Source organism: Pelophylax lessonae (assembly GCF_965119305.1).
Source record: "Pelophylax lessonae genome assembly, chromosome: 3".
NCBI classification, from domain to species: domain Eukaryota; kingdom Metazoa; phylum Chordata; class Amphibia; order Anura; family Ranidae; genus Pelophylax; species Pelophylax lessonae.
In genome coordinates this window covers 453,008,829-453,028,770 of record NC_138770.1, presented here as the reverse complement: position 1 = coordinate 453,028,770, position 19,942 = coordinate 453,008,829, and the positions used below count along the sequence as shown (strand labels likewise).

Genomic DNA, 19,942 nt, shown 5'->3' with positions numbered 1-19,942 from the left:
AACAAGACAATTTTAATGAGCTAGGCTAGGCCCAAATTTACTAGAGAGAAAGAGCATAGGCTGATATTTTACTACAAACATTAAGATACTACAGAGAATACAGAAGTGTAAAGCTGTCCAGTAGCAACACAATTTTAATTATGAAAAGTAGGCCGAACTTGTGTATGCCTAACTTTCATTTTATCTATGGGGGTGCGGTGAATATGAGATGGTTTCGGTTAAGCAGGCCATACATTAAGCAACTTTCTTTCCTTCAATCACGGGTTGAAGGAAAGAAAACACTTGATTTCCACATCAACACTGGTGTGCTATTGTATACTGACGGAGGGAGATTTCCTTGCAATCAAAATATAATGATTATTGCTTAAGCTAACGGCAGTAATCGTACTAAAAAAAATTAAAAAATAAAGCTTTTGGTTAAGGCAACCCCTTACTGATGTTTGCAGCACACCGCTGCAACATTTAAAGGAAAAAGCTAGATGCAAGAAAAGTAAAGCTGGCCATAGACAGATCCAAATTCAGCTTGTTCAGCAGGAATCAGATGAATTTCGATCCATCTATGTGCTGGTTGTACTGAAGTCAATCTATCAGCACCAGACTGTCAAGTTTTTTTTTTTTTTTTTTAAGTACGATTACTCCCGCTGGCTTTAGCAGTAATCATTATATTCTGATTGCAAGGAAATCTCCCGCACTGCTCCTAAATTACATGCGATCTCATGTGAGGTGCGGAATTCAGCCATACACTTTGTATGGCTGAACTCGCACTGCATCCGCAATAAACACGCACATGCAGCTTTTTTTCATCCGCAGCAGAATCGGATCGCATAGTGGTTCACACTAGTGCCATCCGATTCTGTGCGAACTGTCAGATCGCACTGCAATATGCGATCGCAACTGGGGGTGTTGTTAACTTTTAATTGACACCCCTTGCGTGTCGCATATGGCAGTGTGAACTGCCTCTTGTGTGGATGCGATGCGGGATCACGCTGCATATTCGCAGCGTTCCCGCCTCGCACAAATGTGAACTGGGACTAATACATGAGTAGTAGAACATCTTGGATTGAAACTCAACAGAATATCTTGTATCAACTCAACGCGTTTCGTGGGTCTGTTAGCCCACTCATCAGGAGTGAAAAAATATGTAAGCCTGTCAAAGACAATAGTATATGTCTTGTAAAATAGCCAGCAAATATGGAATGTCAACAAATTAATTTTTTCTAAAGCATATACTCAATGTTAATATCTAAAATCAATACCTGGTAAAAAATTTTTTTTTATTTTTGTGGTACAATGAAATCTGCTCTTTCACATTACAGTTTCCATACAGTTACCTTACAGTTATCATATTGCATTCAAATTTATGTATATGGTTAACCCAGAATTTCATATTCCCAATATGTGTTAGCGTTGTCTGTTCTCTCGCTGTGCTGGGAAATGAGCCTACTATCCTCCAATGATCAGACTTGTCTGACACCCACCCCCCTCCCGCACACAGCCATTCCCTGGGAAGACTAGTGCCTTGTTGTTTCTCCTCCCCTAGCTCTAATGCAGCTGAGAATAGAGGGAATGTGATCACTTTTAAAAAAGGGAACAAAATGTATCTGAAATGTTTTTTTGAATGTATACACAAATGTTTTGCCTTTCATTTCTATTTTAAACTATTTGGGGTTTTTTTTACAAGGCGAGGGTTTACATATACTTTAAGATCACACAATGTAGACTTCTGCCAAAACTGTTATTACAATGTGTGTGTTTTGAGGCCATAGCACTGGGAGATCCATAGTGTTGAAATGTAAGCAAAGAGTTTATTGTAAATCGCAAAGCTCTAAAGCATAATTTAGATATTTTATAAACACACCAAATAAATGTATTACTAAATGAATATGGCATATATTCAAAAAGTCAACAGGAAAAGAGTGATTTACTTTGCTGCAATGTAGTCATTTTTTAAATAGTATAGCTATATTCTAACTGCTCATAATATGCATAGGGAGGTCTAGAAATAGTGACATAAACAAGTTATAAAAGGTTTTACCATATCCTAAAATACGATACAATACATAAATACACAATACATAAATCTGACTTTTGAAGCATTTAAATGCAACCAGCACAAACCAATGATGAGATTGTGTAATCTTTGAAAACCATGCCAGATAGTGATCTTAGGCCTTAGGAACATTTCTCTGGATTTTGTAACTCACTTACTGGACATGAAATCCTGGCATTCATTGGAATTTGCCTTATTTCAGTATTGTCCCATCTCCTGCAGTTAATTCAGCTGTGACAAGCTTCAGGAATATAACTATTCATGACTAAGTTAAACAGAAGGCTCATCTGCGTCCTCATCAGATCAGTGAGTTTGAGTGCCAGGGGAAAGTTCAGTTTTATGAATGTCACAGGAAGGGGTCCTGCTGTCTCCGTACTAACCAATGAAATGCAAGCCATGGATGCTAATCACCCCCTTCTGTGTGTGTACACAGCACATTTCTTACAACACTTTACCATCCAAACTAAGCTTGCTGAAACTATTCCTGGAATGTGAGGAAACAGAGTATGCTCTAGATCACTGCAGCTATTTTCTGATGCTAAATTAACAGCTTACTCATTTAACTCTTGTGACTCACAGTTATTTGAATAACATATCCTTGAAATAATCAGCATTTTCCAGCTACTTCAAGAAAAGACTCCTCTACTCCTTGCAAACCATACTATTATTGCTGCAGTTGCAAGAACCAGCTGTGTATGTAATTTGTTAATCCATGTCTATGGTGACCATATATTGGCAGACCTCTCACTAAGAGCAATGGGCGATACGAGATGTGTTGTTCTCTGTGAAGCATAATGAAATCAGGTGGTACAGGGACAGCTTTCTCTTGTATGAAGAAGAAGGAAAAATCACAAAGCATCCTCAGAGATTGTATAAGATGTTGTAAAATGTCTATATGCAATAATAATTCATTATGATGTTTAAAAGTACTTTTCCTGGTGTCTTAGACCTTCAAATGTCCAGGCTTTCTCATTAGATTGTAAGCTCCTTAACCACTTAAGCCCCGGAAGATTTTACCCCCTTCCTGACCAGGGGGTATTTTGCGATTCGGCACTGTGTGACTTTAACGGACAATTGTGCGGTCGTGCGACGCTGTACCTAAACGAATTTGACGTCCTTTTTTTCCCACAAACAGAGCTTTCTTTTGGTGGTATTTGACCACCTGTGCGATTTTTTGATCACGCGCTATAAACAAAAAAAGAGCGTCAATTTTGCAAAAATAACAATATTTTTCACATTTTTTTATATGAAATTCCCCCCAAAAAAAAAAGTAAAAATCAAAATTTTTTAAAATTTTCGGCCAATTTGTTTTATGCTACATATGTTTGGTAAAAAAAAATGCAAAAAGCGTATTTTGATTGGTTTGCGCAAAAGTTATCCCGTTTACTAACAAAGGGAAAGATTTTTGTCATTTTTGTTGTTTTTTTTTTAAAGCGTAATGGCGGCGATCTGCGATTTTTTTTGCGGTACTGCGACATTGGGGCGGACAGATCGGACCCTTGACTGACATTTGTGACACCTTTGAGGTTACCAGTGACATTTCTACAGTAATCAGTGCTGTACATATGCACTGTTACTGTAAAAATACACTGGTTGTGAAGGGGTTAACTTTATTTGGGAGGGAGGGGCTGTGTGTATCCCTAGAGGCGTGATTTCTACTGTGATTGGCTGTGGCTTGAGCTGTAAGGACACTGATCAACGGATCTACATACTAGATCGGTTTGATCAGTGTCTTTACAGCGAGGAGAATGACAGGTGGCTTGTTTACACAAGCTGCCTGACATTCTCCCTCTCCCCCGACGATCGCCGAGTGACCGGCGGACATCGGGTCCGCTGGTCACACGCGCGGGGGGGTCCGTGACCACGCGGGAGCGCGCCTCCGGGGGCGCGCGCTCGCTCCCTAGACCCTCACAAGCTAGTGACGTAGCCCTACGTCACTTTGCCTGTGAGGGGCTGACTGCCGACGTAGATCGGCGTTAGGCAGTCGGCAAGTGGTTAAGGGCAGGGAAAAATGAATGTGAAATATATATGCAAAGTGCTACGTAAATTGTCAGCGCTATAGAAATACAGTAAAACCTTGGATAGGGAGCATAATTTGTTACGGAAACATGCTTGTAATCCAATGCACTGGTATATCAAAGCAAATTTCCCCCATAAGAAATAATGGAAACATAGATAATTCGTTCCACAACCATTTAATCATAGGTCCTTCGGTTTATAGTCCATATAAAAGATTATAGCAATGTGATAGGTTGTGTAACCATAAAATGTCCATCCACAAATGGCAGCCTCCACAAGGGGATTAGAAGCAAAATCCAGCAGAAGCTATAGAGTATAAAAGAGAGGCGCTTCTACATGTAGCAATATGGTTACATTCAATAAAAGTTCAACATTTACCAACTCACATGGTTGATGATTAAAAGAGGCACATCTAAGTATGCAGGTGTCCGGGGTAAAGCTGTCCACATAGACCATCCTTCGCACTGCTGGCTTTCACCACTGTCAGTCTGTAGTCATGAGCGGAAGTCTACCCTGCAGTAGAGTGATCTGAAAATGAGGCTTGAAGCGCTCGTGCAGCACAGTGCGGAAGGGATGACGTCGATGGTGATGCGGAGGATGGTCTATGTAGACAGCTTTACCCCAGATGCCTGCATACCTAGATGTACCCGGTTTAATCATCAACCATGTGAGTTGCTAAATGTCGTACCTTCATTAAACGTTTTGCAAGACAAAGTAAAACTTTTTTATAAAAGTTGATTTGATAAACAAGTGATGTCTTGATATACAAGTAGTGTCATGTCACAACTGAGTATAAAAGAGAAGAGAGGCACCTCTAAGTGTAGCAATGTGGTTATATTGCTACACTTAGAGGTACTTCTCTTTTAGTGCCGGTTCACCCTACCGCGGCACGACTTCAGGGGCGACCTGTGAAGTCGCGTGCACCGTGACTTCGGCGCGATTTGCACGGACATTATATAATGAATGTCAATGCAAGTCGCTCCGATGTCGCCCCGAAGTAGTACAGGAACAATTTTCTAAGTCGGAGCGACTTGAGTCGCTCCTATTAGAATGGTTCCCGTAGCACTGCATGGACCGTGACTTGTCAGGCTGACCAGTCGCTTGACAAGTCGCGGTAGTGTGAATGGGCACTTATACTCAGTTGTGACGTGATGCTACTTGTATATCAAGACATCGCTTGTTTATCAAGTCAAAATTTAAAAAAAAATGTTGCTTGTCCTGCAAAACGCTCTCAAACCAAGTTACTCTCAATCCAAGGTTTTACTGTACCTGCAATAAAAAAATAAATAATAGTCGCTAATAGCAGTCTATGTAGGGTCACCCTCAGGCAGCATTTGTGCAATCTATTAGGGTGATTTGTTGGAAAAACCATAAAAGGGCCATTACATTAAACTGGGGAAGAATTCCCCACACCTGCTACAGCGTTGTGCTTGACATATTTATGTCTAGACAGAAAGGATATTTTATTTGATTGATTTTATATGAATTTGAAACTAGTAATGATAACAAGCCCAGTTATTTTTTCTGACATACATCAATTGAATATCAAGATAATAGGGTTAATTTACTAAAACTAGAGTGTGCAAAATCTGGTGCTGCTGTGCATGGTAGCCAATCAGCTTCTAATTTTAGCTTGTTCAAATGGCAATAAAACCTGGAAGCTGGTCGGTTTCAATGCACTAGATTTTGCACTCTTCATGTTGATTAAATCAACCTCACTGTCTAAAATTATTAGGAACCCATCTTTATTCTCATCATGGCTCATTATCCAGCAAAAATGGATCAACATACATCTTTTCTGTACCCGATATTGCGTTTATGTACTTTTTTGCATTTTTACTCAACAGGTCAGTTCCATTTGGGTGTGCACTTATCCATAATGCAACTGCATTGTGAAGAGTCACATTTTCATTATGCACAGTGAGGTTGATTTACTGGAGGAGTTCATTTTTTATTAGTTCTGTAAAGCTTGATGCATTGAATAATCCAATCATGTGCAAAGGAAATGTCTATCTTTTCAGTCTTCTGCACATTCGTAAAGGTGAGCATAGGTCCACTTGGCTGTGTAGCATGTAACTCTATCCCAGGGTCTAATGTTCATGGTTGAATCTTTCTTGATACAGGTGGTTTGCATCTGTAGTCTATAATTTGTAAAATAAGAGTTTTTTTGGGGGGTGGTGGGAGATTTTAGGGTTAGCAATTTCATACAAATAGAGAAAGTATATAGAGCTCTTGCTTTACAGTGACTATAGCCTTAAACACGACTAATTAATTGCCAGCACAGACCGCATGGTTTTACTTGTACTTCACAAGCTTGTATGTGAACTTATTCATGCAGATGGAGGCTAAGTGCACCAAAATCGCAAGAGAACAGGTCCACTCTGTGATGTTCCTTATGATCCATCAACGTGAAAATGAACCCTTGCTCAGACCTTGGCAGATGGTACTAAATAACATTTTCCTTAGAATCTGCATGCAAAATTATATAGGATTGTAAACTCTAATGAGCAGGACCCTCTGATTCCTACTGTATTAAAGTGTATTGTAGTTGTACTGTCTACTCTAAAGTTGTAAAGCGCTGCGTAAACTGTTGGTGCTTCCTAAATCTTGTATTATAATAATAACTTATCCATGCAGAGGGAGGCTAAGTGCACCAAAATCGCAAGAGAACAGGTCCACTCTGTGATGTTCCTTATGATCCATCAAAGTGAAAATTAACCCTTGCTCAGACCTTGGCAGATGGTACTAAATAACATTTTTCCTTAGAATCTGCATGCAAAATTATATTAGATTGTAAGCTCTAATGAGCAGGACCCTCTGATTCCTACTGTATTAAAGTGTATTGTAGTTGTACTGTCTACCCTCAAGTTGTAAAGCGCTGCGTAAACTGTTGGTGCTTCCTAAATCTTGTATTATAATAATAATAATAACTTATTCATGCAGAGGGAGGCTAAGTGCACCAAAATCACAAGAGAACAGGTCCACTCTGTGATGTTCCTTTTGATCCATCAAAGTGAAAATGAACCCTTGCTCCGACCTTGGCAGATGCTACTAAGTGACATATTTCCTTAGAATCTGCATGCAAAATTATATTAGATTGTAAAGTCTAATGGGCAGGGCCCTCTGATTCCTACTGTATTAAAGTGTATTCTAGTTGTACTGTCTACCATCAAGTTGTAAAGTGCTGTGTAAACTGCACTTTATAAATCTTGTATTATAATAAAAATAATAATAATAATAACTTATTCATGCAGAGGGAGGCTAAGTGCACCAAAATCGCAAGAGAACAGGTCCACTCTGTGATGTTCCTTACTGAGACCTAGAACAGACCTTGGCAGATGCTACTAAGTAACATATTTCCTTAAAATCTGCATGCAAAATTATATTACAAGCCTTAGATAAAGTCAACAGCAGACTTAACACAATAAAAAATGTATTTTTTATACACGTGTCACATCACTTGGCAAATGTCTGCTTTTTACAGATTTTTTTAAGAATGTGCTTTTCTATTTTTCATTGTGAGAACACTTTTTACAAAAAACAAAAAAACAACCTTGATCTCTATGGTAAATTAATGTTACAAAGCAAATTAGATTCATTGTCATTAGACCACAAAGCTTGTGTTGAAATGACCTGCTGCACAGTGAGCAAGTCACCAGGCATATGTAGTGCTCATGGGAGAGATAGACAGACAGTTCCCTGTATTTAACTGTGATGTGAAAGATGAATGAGATCTGCACACAGGGAAAGGGCTCTGAATGACAGCATTGCAAACTTAAACTGTGTGATTCAGGAAATGTTGCATGTAAGCAATTTCCCTTATGGTAATGACAAGAAAGAGATGGCTGGGATGGTGATCCTTATTATAGTTTGTTATAACCACATCAGTATAAATGCTAAATGTTGCATGAACATGCACAGCCTAATCTGTTTCACAATGTTAATTCATAATCCGCATTTGTCAATATCATTTCTTATAGTAAAAACTCAAATTTAATGGAATCCAATATAGTTCAGCAGGGGGGGGGTTAGGATTTCTGATCAGCACAAAGAGCACACCTAAACAACCTGTTCAATTTCACCTTTTCAGTTGAAAGCACTCAAAACAGTTGACTGGTTGTTATGGGTTATCGCATTTTGCACAGTGCTCTGTGATTTACAAAAAATGGCCATAACAAACATTTTATAAAACATAGAACATCTTCAGAAGCCTAAAGATCATAAAAAAATACTTTGGAAGTATACACCTAAATGACAACTTGAAACCAGTATCCATACTTATCTACAAATACTAATCAGATGTCAGGAAACATCGTTAGCTTACGGTCGTATTTATGAAAGGCTAATGTTACCTGAAACATGTTTGTCCCATGGTAGCTAAATCATATCTACAGTTATATTTATGTCTTTATTTTTTAACTGGGGACAACGTGATGTAGACACCTTTAAGAGGACCTTAGTACAAACCAAATCACAGACACCACCACACCTGTTTTCATAAAGGTCTGCTTTTATACCTGCCTTTATGTGCTCAATAACGAGTTACACATTTATAACAGCAGATAGCAGATATGGTACTGTCACCATGTGGCTAATGCCCTGCATATGCACACTACTACATACATGTATCAATTATATTACAATAGAAAAGTAGTTCCAAAAACGAGTCTCATTTATATCAAAGATGAGGTAGTCCTTTTTAATAATAGAATAGGTTGGATGTTTTTTTTTTTTTTATAAAGATATACACTTTAAAATGTACACAAGTTAATTAAGAAGGTTAACTGGATGAAAAGTGAAGAAAGCCAAATATTACCCCTTGTGGTGATATTTTTGTGTTACATCTTACCTTTTTGGAGAAAGGTGGCTTGCTGAGGTTGACACCATCCCGAATAAGTTTATCCCTTATCATAATCTTTAGCTTCAGTTTAGGATAAGTTACCAAGTTTTTACTTAGTTGGCCAGTTTTATTACTCCTTGGTACAGGTTTGTGACCCTGGGCTTCCCTCCAAGCTTTGGTTTCATACTGCTCCACCATGTGGCTGGTGTAGATATCTGGAGTTGGGGAGTCTACCTGGGGTTCCAAAGTGAAATATAATCCACTTGCAGCTTCTTTCTCCTCTTCTCTCAACCTGTGCACTGCGTCATGGATCTTCTTTCGATGCTGCTGGATCATCACGCCGATGGCATCCAGATCTGGGTCCCCAATCTGTTTGCACACCTCCAAGTCATCGTATCCATTATCCACAAATGACTCTGCATACTGAGAAAGCTGCAATGCTTTCAGCCACTCATACACTATGTTAGTACACATGGTAAATAACCTTAAAAAAAAAAATCCCAGTGACAAGAAACAATAAGATCTTACTTCCAAAACATAGATAAAATAAAACAAAAAATGATAATCCAAAGTCAGACTTCAATTTTAAAATGCACAGAAGAAGCAAAAATCAGCGACTTAGCATGTTTTGTCGACTTTCTACAAGTAAACAGTTTTAAAATACCAATGAGATAAGGTGTAGCGCAGGTAGGTAATGTTGTATGACATTCTGCAAGCAGGGTAAAGCTTGTCTGGGTCCTGAAAGTAAATATCCAATTTGTTCAATCCAGAGAGCAGTAATTAGACTGTCGATGTAGATGGGTCCTGGGTGCTCTTCTTCAATCAGATCGAGAGTAAACTGATTACACATCAGCCGTCTCCTGATTTTTACATCTCTGATAAAATTCAAAGCAGGCAACACCCTTTTGCCATGTCGTTAAATATTTTCCAAACTTGTTAGCATTGAGCAGCACGCTGGTACTTTTTTTTTTTTTTATATCCACATTGCGTCCAGGATTCAGCATTCCACTTTGATATTCCAGAGCGATCCAGCGAGGTTATATCTCGTACTCTGTCGTTAACACTTTGCTTCTCTCCTCCCTCTGTGTCTTCATCTCTCCAAAGCTAGACGCACTTCTTGTTCCTCCACCAATAAATACACTAAAGAAAGTCAATATTTTCTCAGGTTAGCTGGCTTGTTGGTGGCTCTCTGGCATCCTCCAGCCCCACCTTCTTTTATTTTTTACAACCTAGTAAAATAGTTCTTTATCGTCCTCTGCTTGTTTCATTTCATAGCACCGGCTCTACATTGTTTTTTTTTTATTTATTGTTCCAGATCACATTTGCAGCAGCTTCGGAGAGAAGATTACAAGTGTGGTTCATCCAGCAGCCTCTGCTCTGTGTGTGTGTGTGTGAGTGAGTGTGTGGGGAGGGGACTTTGATTCAAGATTAATCTGCAAGGCAATACAGCAGGCAGTTTGGCTACAGACAGGCTCTTTCCATAAGGTTATTTGTGTCATTCACTCTTGTTTAAAGCATAACCACTCTTTTATCTCCCTTTTAATTTGTCCTCCATTCACAGCAAGAACGCTAATTATACTTTGCGTTTTTTCATTCTGTGCTTGTCTCTTCCATACAAACAAGCAGCCCCCGAGCCTTTTTAGTGAAATATTCTAATCTGTCAGTTATTCTGAGCAGAGAAGGAAAGCTGAAAATCTCAAGGATGTAGCTGCAGCAATAACCTGTTGTAGAATTCATCTGACACTGGCTGATGCCTTATATAACACCAGCTGATGTCTACACAACGTAAATATCCCCATCCTGGATAACATCATCTATTATGGCATTTACAATAAACAAAACATCAAAACATGAATTATTTAGAATACAACATATAACCATTTTTCTCTGCATTTTATGTTTGGGTCATTTCACACGGTCCGCATCCGCCGGCGGACTCCGTTCTGCTCAGCGGGGATCGATACACCGGTCCCCACTGAGCAGGCAACTGACAGCTCTGTGTCCGCTCTGTGTGCGGAGAGGGAGCTGTCAGATCTCCGCTGTTCTCTATGGGGAGATCGGATTAGAACAGACCGCCTGTCCGTTCTCATCCGATCCGCTGGACGAATGGAAAATAGGGTTTCCACGGACAGGATCGGAATTGGATAGCAGCGGGTGTCAGCGGAGATGTCTCCCCTGACACCCACTGCCCCATAGGGATGCATGGAGCATCCGATCAGGTCCGCCTGAAAAACTGACAGGGGGATCTGAGCGGATCGTTCGTGTGAAAGGACCCTTTCAATGATTTTATTTGTTTCAGAAAAAAGGCATACAAAGGTGCAAACAGTCCATGACTGTAAAGAAAGTAAAAATCCTTTTAAAACATACATCATGGGACATATATTCATAAAACTGTAACATAAACATCTGTAAACGGTAGGGCTCCTCTGCTTTGCCTGCTACTATGCTGGCCGATCTGGGCTGCGCCACTCTCCCCTCCAAACGCCCCAACGGAAACAAACTGTGTCACAAGGAAGAGAGCAACCCGACCGACCCCAGTCTTTATTAATATAGAAGTCTGTAGAGGTGTCCACCTTCTCTATTCTGAGCAGGAATACTGCTAGGTTGTAAGCTATAAAAAATAGCAGCAAAAATGTAGCTGCCGAGGACCAGTATTAGTCAATTAACATCAAATTCAGTAATAAAAGGTGCGAGATAAAAGAGGAAGAGATAGAAAAGAAGTATAGAAAAAGAAGAGGGTGGTAAGAAAAAGTAAATAAAGAAGTAGATAGTAAGGTGTCTGTGTCTAGATCGATGAAACCAAGGTTTCGGAGTAGTAGTCACACAAGGCAACCTCAGGAGACAGAGGTTCTCCCTCAAATCAGGGAGGTCCAGACAGGTACCTCATCCAGGGGTCCCATACTTTCTCTAAAAGGGTCATTTTATCTTGAAGTATGGTCACCATCCTCTCATTAATCATGATCCAAGTCAGCAACTCCATCGGCACCACTGGTGATCGCCAGGATTTCTGATTTCACGTTCTATTAATCTGCAATGCAAACTAAAATCCAGTTAGCTGCCATAGCTCTGTGTAGTTTGCACCATGGGGCAGATTACTTAATAAAGTCTAGTATACACAGACTGAAAGCCGGGTGACATTGGTCGGTTCTATAAAAACAGTCTGACTTTCGGCCAGTGTGTATGACAGCCTTTCCGACAGAAGCTGGCTTTTTTCAGGCATGCATGCTGGAAAACCAGCAGCCGACTGGCTCCCGATCAGCACTCTCCGCCAATGGCTGAGAACGCTGACAGGCGTGTTCTCCCTGTCAGAACATAATAGCACAGCAGGGGAGATTGCTGTACTAACGTCGGACTGTTGTTAGTACAGCAGCTTCGACCTGAGCTGTCAGTTTTTTTTTTTCATTCAACCCGCTTGGTTGAAAGAAAAAAATCTAGTGATGTGTAATATGTTTTACACCATACCCCATTTTATACCCCATTTTAAATGATAAATGTTTTATTTTTCATGGATTACCATTAAAGGGTTGATTTACTAAAACTGGAAAATGTGCGAAATCTGGTGCAGCTGGAAGCTCATTGGTTTCTGTGCAGAACTGCACCAGATTTTGCAATCTCCAGGTTAGTACATCAACCCCTATGTGTTGTTTAATTTAATATACATGAATACATAGAACCATGGATTGCACTGTTCTTGCTGATCTGAGAAACTCAGACTGTTTACAAAATGAGAGTGGCACCCAAGTTATGATGCCATTTTTCATGATTAACCAGTTGCCAACCGCCCCACAAAGTTATACTGTGGCAGGACGGCTCGGCTGCGCATAATCACGCATATCTACGTGATTATGGGCACGCGGTCTCGATGGCACATGCGTGCTGCCAGAGCCACGCTCCTGCTGTGATTAGAAACAGATGGAGCCAGGCCGCCTGCCTCCAGCAATCGTCACAGAAACTGACAGAAGACCCGCCTGCTTATGTAAACAAATCAGGCAGGGTCTTCTGTCACACAGGCAGAGAGAGATCAGGAGTTTTAGCTAAGCTGAAACCCCCGACCTCTCTGAGCCTCTCACAGAGCCCTTCCCCTCCACAGTCAGTAAGCATTATTAGGCATACATTAACCCCTTTGATCTCCCAGAGTGTTAACCTCTTCCCTGCCAGTGTCATTTATACAGTACCAGTGCATAATATTTAGCACTGATTACTGTATTAATGTCACTGGTCCCCAAAAAGTGTCAAAAATGTCAGTTAGGGGTCCGATCTGTCCACCGCAATATCACAGTCCCTCTAAAAATCACTGATTGCCGCCATTACTAATAAAAACAAAAAAATATATAAAAAGTCCAAAAATCTATCCCGTAGTTTGTAAACGCTATAACTTTTGCGCAAACCAATTAAAATATGCTTTTTGGGATTTTTTTTACCAAAAATATGTAGCAGAACACAAATTGGCCTAAACTGATAAAAAAAAATAGATTTTTTAGATTTTTTTATTGGGAATGTTTTATAGCAGAAAGTAAAAAATATTGTGTTTTTTTCAAAATTGTCGCTCTATTTTTGTTTATAGTGCAAAATCGAAAAACCGCAGAGGTGATCAAATACCACCGAAAGAAAGCTCTATTTGTGGGAAAAAAAGGACATCAATTGTATTTGAGTACAGCGTTGCATGACCATGCAATTGTTAGTTAGAATAATGCAGTGCCGAATCGCAAAAAATGGCCTGGTCATTGAGGGGGTAAAACCTTCCGGAGCTGAAGAGGTAAATAGTTACCAATCTATGAAAAAAACAATTCTGTACTTATTGATAGATAAACTTCACATTTTACTGATAAAACCGCAGATTATCACGATTATCCTGAGTTAAATATTTGTAGATCTAAAGCTGGCCAGAGACAGCTTTAGATCTAGCTATAGTTTTAGTTTTATATAGTTTTTATACCAATTTTTTTTCCAATTCCTTAATCCGCATAAACAAGGTGGATGGATGAATCCCCCCCTTCCCCATCAGCATAATGTGTATTCCATGTGTATGCCATTTTGCTGATGCCCAGAGCCCCTGAGCTGCAGTAAATCTTTAGGCTGTCAGCAGATTGGCCTCTACATTTTTGGCACAGTTCCAAAAAATAGAGAGCAATTCAGCATGTGCAGAGTGAGACAATGGGGGTTATTTACTAAAAGTGGAGTGTGCAACATTTGGTGCAGCTCTGCATAGGAACCAATCAACTTCCAGGTTTTATTATCAAAGCTTAATTGAACAAGGTGATATTAGAAGCTGATTGGCTAACATGCATAGCTGCACCAGATTATGAGTGCATCAATTTTAGTAAATTCCCACAGTGTATTACTGGATTTAAACAGTATAGGAACTTATTTTTAATTTTTTAAATAGCTATACCTGCAAAAGGGGGCAGCTTGAAGTGATCTAGAAGGATTTAATTTTCTGACTAAGGCTGGGTTCACACTTATGTGAATTGGATGAAGGGTTTCCCGCATCCAATTCGCATGACAGGAGTGTGTGCCCGGCTCTCAATGGAGCCAGTTCACACAGCTCCAGGACGGCCACGGTCTACACTGGAAAAGGGTTCTGTGCGTCTTTGGCACTGTTTCAGGTCCAAATTCAGGACAAAAATTTGGACCTGATTCACAGTTGAAACTGAGAAAAGGGACCAGACCCCGTGCTGCGCACAGCAGCCGAACCTAGTGTGAACCCAGCCTAACGTTCCACATTAAGGTCGTTTTTACCATTAAATAAGTTTGAATTTTTGAGGTCTGGATGTGGAATCTATCCAGTCTATGCAAACGAAGGGCACTACAACAGGATATTTTATTTACAGCATAAATCTTTCTGAATCAATATTGTTGGAGAAATGCATGCTAGCAACCGAGACCTTTTGTTACTGAGTCAGATGGTGTCACCATTTAAAAAATGGACAACGTCTAGACATTTCCTAGTTGAACCTTTTATAACCATGCTCATCTATTTATAAATGTGATGTGATACTGACAACACTGGCAGTGTTCAGTATAATACTTTATTATAGATACACTTTGTCTTGATGACATGTGTCGGCCTGCATACTCATTTTCTTTTTCTAGCTGTCTCTTTAAATGCGGTCATGAGATCATGCCGAAATGCCACTCCTTACAAAACCCGATCTCTACTTATAGAAGCTATAGTATTACACTTCTGTTTATTGGTTGCCTTTTTTCTTGCTTATCACATTACTTAGCTTATGTATAAAATAAGTTTACTACTTAAGGACATTCTGCTATTAATAGTGGATGATATAGCAACATAGTTACAAAAATATCTTGTACCCTCTTAACCATAAACCTGCAACTGATTCAGAGGAAGGCATGAATGAACGCAGAGAACTAATTTCTTTTTTTACTGATTAATAAACATAAAGGATCTCTTGGACTTGAAAGACTAGGTTCGCCTTTGGAACATGTTACATGTTCCACCCGTATTTTATGTTCCAGCTCCTGCCACCTGCCCCCCCCCCTCCCGATCCCCCCTCCCTGTGACAGCAGGCGGAGGATCTTCTCCCTGCAGCCGCTGTCACAATTTAAAAACAGCGTGGCCTTTCAGGGCTCCGTCCACATGGCCACAAAGTTCTGTGAATGAAAGAACTACAAGTACCGTCAGCCAACTGCCTGCACATATTGGATGTCTGCAGGATCCTGGCATTGCACCCACGATGCAATATTTTACAGGCTCCAGTGTAAAAATAAATAAATAAATGGACATTTTTCTACCTGCAAAAAATATGTGCATTCATTATTTGTTTATAAAAGGTGAATTTATTCTTTAAATCTCTACTTTTTGTCATGTAGAAGAAGTGAACATGTTTATTAAAACTTTTAATTGGATCTAATTTTAATACTGAAGATTATTACCAGAATTTCATGTTGTACGTACTGCCATATAAATGTGATTTAAAAGATAACTTGTCTGGATTATGAAACTGAATTAGTGGAGTAAGTAATGGAAGAACATAACTGGTCTTTGGACAAACTCCATACAAAGCCAACACATGTCTATATGAAGAATTTGTGGTCAGGCAGGAATATATGCCCATATGAAAGGTGCATGCAGTTTTTTTAATTTTACCATATGATCTGGATGGTTGACATGAGTGTCAAACATCTGGTATGATCACGTTAGGCCATCACTAGTATCTGAATTTGCAAAATCCAGTGCAGATCAGACCACCAACAGCCAAAAATGGGCTGGCAGCCCAGTCTTCTGATTTTTGGATACTTTTATTGCCAACATGTATAGACAATATATAATAACTCAATCAACTAGTGCATATACTTTTCAGTTGCTATGTGTGGCAGTGTCATGTCCTAAAGTATAACTAAAAGCAAAATTTTGATTTTGGATAGAGCAGAGATGAATTAGATCATCTGGCGGGTTTTTGTTGCTGTCTCTGCCCTTGTTGGGAGATTCGTCCTCTCTATTTGTCATATTTACCGTTATCTCAGAGAGAGTTAAAGTGAAAGAAAATACCAAATTTTGAGTCGTCACCAGAACAGAAATAGAAGTATCTTCCAGTGAAAAGACTAGTTCTGGTGGCCCTGGCAACACCCCGGCATTCCCTCACTTTGGAGGGACTTCCTGTTTTGGCTATGGGACAGAAAGCAAAGGAAAATCTACCCAATGGGACACATATGGAAAAAAAAAACAACAGAGATTGTAACCCTCCCTTACTGTATCCGAAATGAAAATACAATTATGCCTTTAGTTGTAACGAAGACCAGGTCCTACTGATTTTTGTTGCAGATTCCATGTACAAAACAAAACATGGGTTGGGAAGGATAAGTATAACCCCTAACACAGCCTTAAAACCATTCTCTAAATCATTTTACAGTCCCATGAAAAGCACAAGTACCCAATAGAGATTTAAAAATTAATGAGTTAGACTAATGCCACAAATGTAATGGACACAACAGAAAATGGAAGTATACCATGCTTTTTAAAAAAAAAGTCGGGATTCTTACCACTATGCCTGCATCTATGAGCTTATAATGCAAATAAAACTGTATTACTGACGTATGTAATGCAACACACATATAGTAACTAAAGCCCCGTACACACGTACCGATTGTCGGCCGTAAATATTCGGCCGACGACCGATCCGCCGATTGTAGGCTTGTTAGTATGATGCTTCCAACAGCCGACAGCGCACTTTCGGCCGAAAAGAATCTGTCGTGTAGACATTAAAATTTTTGTTGGCCAACACCAGAACGGCCAATTGTTCGCCAGTCAGTACAGAATTCGGCCGACAATCAGCAGATTTGCAAGACTGGGCATGCTCAGAGAAGAAAAAACACAGGGAAAGTTAACCATCACATGACATCACTTCTGCAGTCGGCGGACAAAATTCTTGTGCAGTCTTTTGCACTTTTCAGCGGACAGGACAGCCCTGGACAAAAGACGGCCGATCGGTCGGCCGACGATTGGTACGTGTGTACGAGGCTTTAGCCTCTGAAATAGTTAGGGCACCAAATGCCGAAAGTTTAGCTTTTTCTTCTTTAATGACTGTGGTGGTAAAGTGTCTGTGCTTGAGTACTCAGGTGTTCACATTTGGCAGTAGTTATAAGAGGGCAGCTGCCCATTAGACACTTAAATTATGAAGAATGACGATGCAAGAGTGGGTTCAAAACAATTTGAACCGTAAGAGCTGCAACTTTAAAATGACTGGGAACAAAGTTAAGAACTGTGGCACAGAGATCTCACCACCCCTTAAACATATAAGGGCATTGTTTGACTAAGGCCAGCTAGGCACGGTTCGATTCTCGGCAGGTTCAGCAGAAAACTGGCTGAGATTTGAACCGTGCGTGGGCAGGCTGCATGTACCAAAGTTGATTGATCAATCAACTTGGGTACAACCAGCCTGCTGGATTCTCTTGCAATTAACGCTAGTGGTTGCTAGAGCCGCTAGCAATAATCACTGTCTTCTCCAAGTGGAGACGGCTTTAATTTTGTTCAGACTTCATCTGCATCCAAGGCTTTTTTTTTTTTTTTACTTTACAGGTATTAGCAATTACATTTAATACATTTAATATTGATTCAGATTAAAACTAAACTTTTTTGTGAGTTTCTTAGTGAATGTAATCAATCAGCATACCATATCCCACCCCCTATAGTGTTTAGCACATGGTGGAGGATGAAGGGGAGTGTCATTTACCACTGTGTATACACCCACATGTGTAACTCTTTACTCAGATGGGCTGCCTAGATAAGAAAATTGAGGAAATTAAGGACTTAGAAGGGAAATGAAATATGAGCATGCTCAGTAGAGGACAACAGCTGATCTACTCATTCTCAGGGTGCAATGGGGACACAGAGAAGATGGGTGAGGCTGCTGAAGGGAGGATCAACCAGGTATATTTCACTCTAAACCAGGGATTCCCAAACTACGGCCCTCCAATTGTTCAGGAACTACAATTCCCATCATGCCTAGTCAAGTGTGTGAATGTCAGAGTTTTACAATGCCCCATGGGATGTGTAGTTCTGCAACAGCTGCAGGGCCGTAGTTTGGGAATCCCTGCTCTAAACAAATACTTTAGTGGCTTTGTGAGTATGAACACTCTGATATATAGCTTGTAATTAGAGTTTTATTCTAGTCTGGGTTTAATGACACTTTAATTTTTAGTCCTGTTGAATAAATTCTCAAACTCACCACCGAATTGCATACATAGGCTCAGTTAACTAGGTGACTGTTTTTGTTTTTTATCCTTGAATTGCCTAAATACACATGACCACTTTGTTGTGTAATATTTCTTGATTGCTTGCTGTTTGTTCTTGTTGTTGAATCACATAACTCACCTCCATCCATCTAAGTCCTTGTAGTGTCCTTATGTACAGCCCATGTTCAATCTATTTATACGCTCCCCAATCACTAAAAAAGAATGCCTTTGTGGCGCTGCTTCAACCCCACTGCAAGGGGAAGGGACTACAAACCAGGATAGATGCCTATAGAGAAAGACAGAATCTGGCAGTGGAAATATGATAGAACATTCTAATTAAAGGAAATTCTATTATGTTTCATTCTAGAAAACTTACATGAAAATGAATGTTAAAATGTCTTATCTCTAAACATGTTGTATGCCAATTACCTGCAAAATGTTGATGTCAAAACACCATCATGGCAGCCATGTAGCTGTCACTTCAGAAGGAGAGGTCAGCAATAGCACCATGTGTTCTTGTTTTGGGACAGATTTCTTTTAAACCAGCTACAGGTTCTAGTACTGTAATCAGGATCTCTACTATCAATGTAATTTTTACAGCTATAAGTGCTTTAAAACAGAACACAATTTTCTGACAAGGTCTATTTTTTTAAATAAATGCAATTAAGTTTGATAAAAACTAGATTTTCTGTTTAAAAAGTTAGAATCCTCTGTAACTGCAATGCTGAATATCCGTATTTATTTGGTATACGGTCCCTGTAGAAATATCCCAGGTTCATTTTCTGCCCGGAATACAATCTGCATAGAGTTTGTATAATGCCCATGTGTTTGCATAGAATTTCTTCAGCATCCCTCTCTTTCCTCCCAAATCTGAATGTTAAAATCATTGGCTTCTAAACTTTGCCATAATGAAGATGAGTTAGTCATACATAAAACTAGAAGCTCCACAAAGGTAAATTCTAAAAATAAAGACAGTACTAAACCCAAAAATGTAATATATTACAGCTTACTAATTGTTAGAAGTAGTGGCTGCATTAGTTTTCTTTTTTTGTAGACTTTTTCCCTTTATTCTCACCTGGTCATCTGACTAATAGCATACATCCTGTCTTGGGGTGTCTCCACTCTGGATGGAGAAGCCTTTGGACAGCAGCATTGTCAATCTGGGGAGAAGATAGTTTTAGACTAGTAGATTTAGATTACATTGACTAACAAATTGAAGCCATACACCTGCTAACATTTTATAAAAGTTGACTATCATAAGCACCCTTGTCAGTGCTAAATGGGTTGTCTCAACCATCTAACTGTCACAGTAGAGTGGCAAGAGAGAAGCCTTTTTT

The 19,942-nt window shown here is 39.6% G+C and overlaps 1 protein-coding gene across 7 annotated transcripts in view; it reads right to left on the bottom strand.

The window, feature by feature from the left end:
• Positions 1-10,295, bottom strand: part of SASH1 (SAM and SH3 domain containing 1) — a 1,308,454-nt gene extending 1,298,159 nt beyond the window's left edge. For all 7 annotated transcript variants that reach the window (XM_082250123.1, XM_082250126.1, XM_082250128.1 and 4 more), the window contains exon 1: positions 8,919-10,295. In XM_082250123.1, coding sequence (XP_082106249.1) covers positions 8,919-9,383 — 465 coding nt within the window. In that variant the 5' untranslated portion in view covers positions 9,384-10,295. The remainder of the gene's footprint in view (positions 1-8,918) is intronic.
• Between the last annotated feature and the right edge of the window lie 9,647 nt (positions 10,296-19,942).